We start from the raw sequence: 3577 nt of genomic DNA, 5'->3' as shown, positions 1-3577 counted from the left end.
CTCCAGTCAAATATCAAGAGTAGTCTGCGCACTCCCAGAAAGGCCACCTGATTCCCACGAGTGCCTGTTCTACCCAGCAGGTCGATGCACGAGGAGACACCAAGGTCGACCGGGCATTCTGCGGGCAAAGGTTCCACAAATTCCCTGCATGCGTACACCGATTCCCACGAGTGCCTGTTCTACCCAGCAGGTCGATGCACGAGGAGACACCAAGGTCGACGGGGCATTCTGCGGGCAAAGGTTCCACAAGTTCCCTGCATGCGTACAGTGCGGGCAAAGGTTCCACAAATTCCCTGCATGCGTACACCCCCACCCCCACCCCACCCCAGGTCAATATGAGTTGGCCCAAGCTACTCCCCCTGCCACATGCCTCGATTTTCCTGCTTCCATAGTGGAGAAAGCACCTACCACCGCTCTTTCATGGGGCCCAAAAAGAAGACGCAGAACTTTGTTCGGTGCCTATCATTGCTTCGCGCTCTCTACTCTAACAGGGCTGTGAGGGAAGAATTATCACTAACTTCAGTTTAGAATAAATTGATTCCTAGACATGAAGTAACTTGCCCAAAAGTTTACAGCTGTTAAGTGTTGGCCCGGTCTGCCTAAAATTCCAAGAGGAAAGCTGCGTGCGATAAGGCACAAAGGTGCTCGTCCTCGTTTCACCCGCCCCCTGCGAATGGCTGCGGGGCGTCCAGGTGCACATCTTCGGTCCCGCCCCTCCTCGCACCGCGCGGATTGGCTGCGAGGCCCGGGGCGCCCCGAGCTGGGCACGCTGTGATAGGCTGCGGGCGCCGGGGGGCGGGACTCGAGCCCCTATCCACTCACTCGCTTGTGCTGCGCGTCGATGCGGCGCTGGCCTCCTCCCAGCAGCGCGCTGCGGCGCTTGTTCTCGATGCGCTCGTTCACCGAAACGGGCTGGCTGCAAAGGCTGCGGGCCGCGGTGCGGAGGCCGCTGACTAGAAGGCTGAGCCTTGCCCCAGCCGCCGCCACTCGCATTGCTGCCGCCATTTTTGCTCTTCCGGCGCGCCCCCACCCGGCGCGCTTGAGTACGCATGTGCGTAAAGCGTAGTCAAAGCGGGGTGTGCACCTGCGCAGAGCTGGCGGGAACGTTGAGGCCAGGGCTGGGCTGTAGAACTTGCTTGGGAAAAAGGGGTGTGAGTTGGAGACTCGAGTCCTTTCTAGGGGGTCACGCTGAGGGAAAGAATAGGACTGATCCTCTAATCTTGTGCCCGCCTGACTGCACAGAAGAGGGACTTAGTTCTTGCTCTTTAGTCACCTAGGCCCCTGGCTTTGTCATCCCACTTGCTCCAGTGGGATGACAATGAGTAGAGGATAAGAATTAACCAACATTTATTGAACAGTGTGCCGGGTGTTGCTTTTTGCAATTACCATGCACTAACTTATTATCCTTATTTCACAGATGAAGAGTAATTTGATCGAGTCAAGACTGAAGATGTTGTGGAGCCAGGATTTAAACTCAGAAACATACTGTGTGCCAGGTATTGAGCACAAGACTCTTAATCTCGAGTGGTTCTCAAAGTATGGACCCTGCTAAGGAAAAAATAATGATTCATGACACTTGTTAAAGAACAGTAAGATAGACTTTATTCAGGACCATTGGGACAGATGTAGGGACCACTGCAATAGGATTTTACAGTAGGGGAGAGAAATTGGGCTCAACCCTAAATACAACAAAGAAAAGTAGGAATTTATAGCCAAGGAGCAGGGTGGGGGTCAGTGGAAGGAAAATTACTAAACGGAGACATCAGGTGTAAGTGAGGAGTCTGGCTAAATCAACCTAATAGGATTCTTCTTGTAGACAGGCCAGGATGATCAGACATCACCTGTGGGACAGTGGAGGATAAGGAACGTACATCAGATATGGAGGGTTCTAGCTAAACTGACTTAGCGGGATTCTTGCTAAAACTGGTCTCTACAATGAAGGACACGGGAGCCCAAGGTCAGGCCTCGTCAAAAAGAGAGCTCAAAAGAGCCTGACCAAAGTTTGGTCAAGGAGAGAATCTTGTCAGTCCAGCAGCTTCAGCAACACCTGAGAGCGCGTCGAAAATGCAAACTCTCAAATTCTCAGACTCCACCCCAGACATACTGAATCAGAAACTCTAGGGGTGGGGCTAGATCTCTTTTTAGCAGGTGATCTGCAGGTGATTCTGATGCTTGCTAAAGTTTAAGAACAAATGCTCTAGGAGGTTGGAACTGAATTGTTGAGAGCTTGTCCATCTGTTTCCCCAGCTAACAGGCAGGTCTTCAAGGGAAAGAACAAGGTGTATATTTCTCATTGTTAGACACAGAAAATTGCTGAAGTTGATCATTAACCTATCCAAGATCCAGCTTACAGCCAGAGCCTTTATAAAGTCCAAACCCTGACCTGAGACTAGTTTTAATGCAGTGCAACTCAGCAAATACTTTTGAGCACCTACTATGTGCCAAAACTGAACATCAGCGCTGATTGTGTTTCCTGGACTAGGAATTGTTCACCTAGATATACAGGGAAGCTGAGGGTCCAAGGCCTGAAGTCATGTGGCTGGACAAAGCCCACATGCATCCATCCGACTCCATAGTGGGTGCTCTTGTCCCTGCATTTGGGTCACTGCTTTAAAGACTTCACCAACCTAGAGAGGTGGACGGACAAAGGGCTGGCCTTGGGAGCACAAGGGAGAATTTGAACAAGGTCGAGTGTGTCAAGGAAAGTATCTCTAAGAAGGTAATTACATGCCAGGGAATAGGAGTAGTATGAGCAAAGTCCTGGCATGTTCAGATTCACATACACATACTTGGTAGAAATCATGATAAGTGAGCCTGGAAAGCAATAATGGAATTAGATTGTGAAGAGTTCTGCCATGTTCAGAAATTGGGATTTGATTTGGGCTGGGGTCAGTGGAACCTTGTTGTCCTACAGTGCCTTGTAGGTTCCTCTCCTAAAGCACATTGCACACTGTGTTAAGATTGTTTAGCTCTCTTTCCAGCTAGACTCAACAGCTGGAGGGCAGGGACTGTAGCTGGCTTGCTCACCGCTGTGTCCCCTGCACCTGTAACAAGTCCCAGCACACAAAAGGCATTCAGAATGTATTTGTGAAATTGAATTGAATTAGCAAATAGGAATTACATGTGGGCCGAGAGGTTTTCACCCACTCCTAAACATCCTTTCAGGCTCTGCTAAGGTATCATCTCCTCCAAACGGTCTATCCTGATCCTCCCTCTACCTGGGATAGAGTAAGTATCGGTCCCTCAGGGAAGCAAGGAAGTTTTTCTTATATAACCTTAAATAAGCAGTGCTTAGCAAAGCACAGGGGGACTCACTGAACCTAACTGCTCCCTCCAACTAGTCCTCTCTCCCTGCCTTTCCTATTTCCCCTCCTCCCCTTTTTCCTTCTCACTGTCCTAGTGCGCTACCCATGGGCACTCCATACAGGTTCTGCAGATCTTCAATGTTATTCCTCCCACTTCAGATGCAAGTCCCAGCCTGGGGTGGGTGGGTGTAGGAAGAGGGTTGAACTATCCAGTAATTGTCCTCTAGAATAGCAGCATGCTCTGGGCTGTTTTCCTGCTCTTTGTCACTGAT

The 3577-nt window shown here is 50.2% G+C and overlaps 1 protein-coding gene across 1 annotated transcript in view; it reads right to left on the bottom strand.

The window, feature by feature from the left end:
* LOC103610527 (propionyl-CoA carboxylase beta chain, mitochondrial-like) overlaps window positions 1-1005 on the bottom strand; it is a gene marked incomplete at its 3' end in the record, with an annotated part of 5647 nt that extends 4642 nt beyond the window's left edge. Inside the window, exon 1 of the mRNA XM_008594677.1 lies at window positions 823-1005. Coding sequence (XP_008592899.1) covers window positions 823-1005 — 183 coding nt within the window. The remainder of the gene's footprint in view (window positions 1-822) is intronic.
* Between the last annotated feature and the right edge of the window lie 2572 nt (window positions 1006-3577).

The sequence above is a fragment of the Galeopterus variegatus genome, unplaced genomic scaffold (genome assembly GCF_000696425.1).
Source record: "Galeopterus variegatus unplaced genomic scaffold, G_variegatus-3.0.2 Scaffold11276, whole genome shotgun sequence".
Classification (NCBI taxonomy): Eukaryota; Metazoa; Chordata; class Mammalia; order Dermoptera; family Cynocephalidae; genus Galeopterus; species Galeopterus variegatus.
This window is presented reverse-complemented; position numbering and strand designations above follow the sequence as displayed.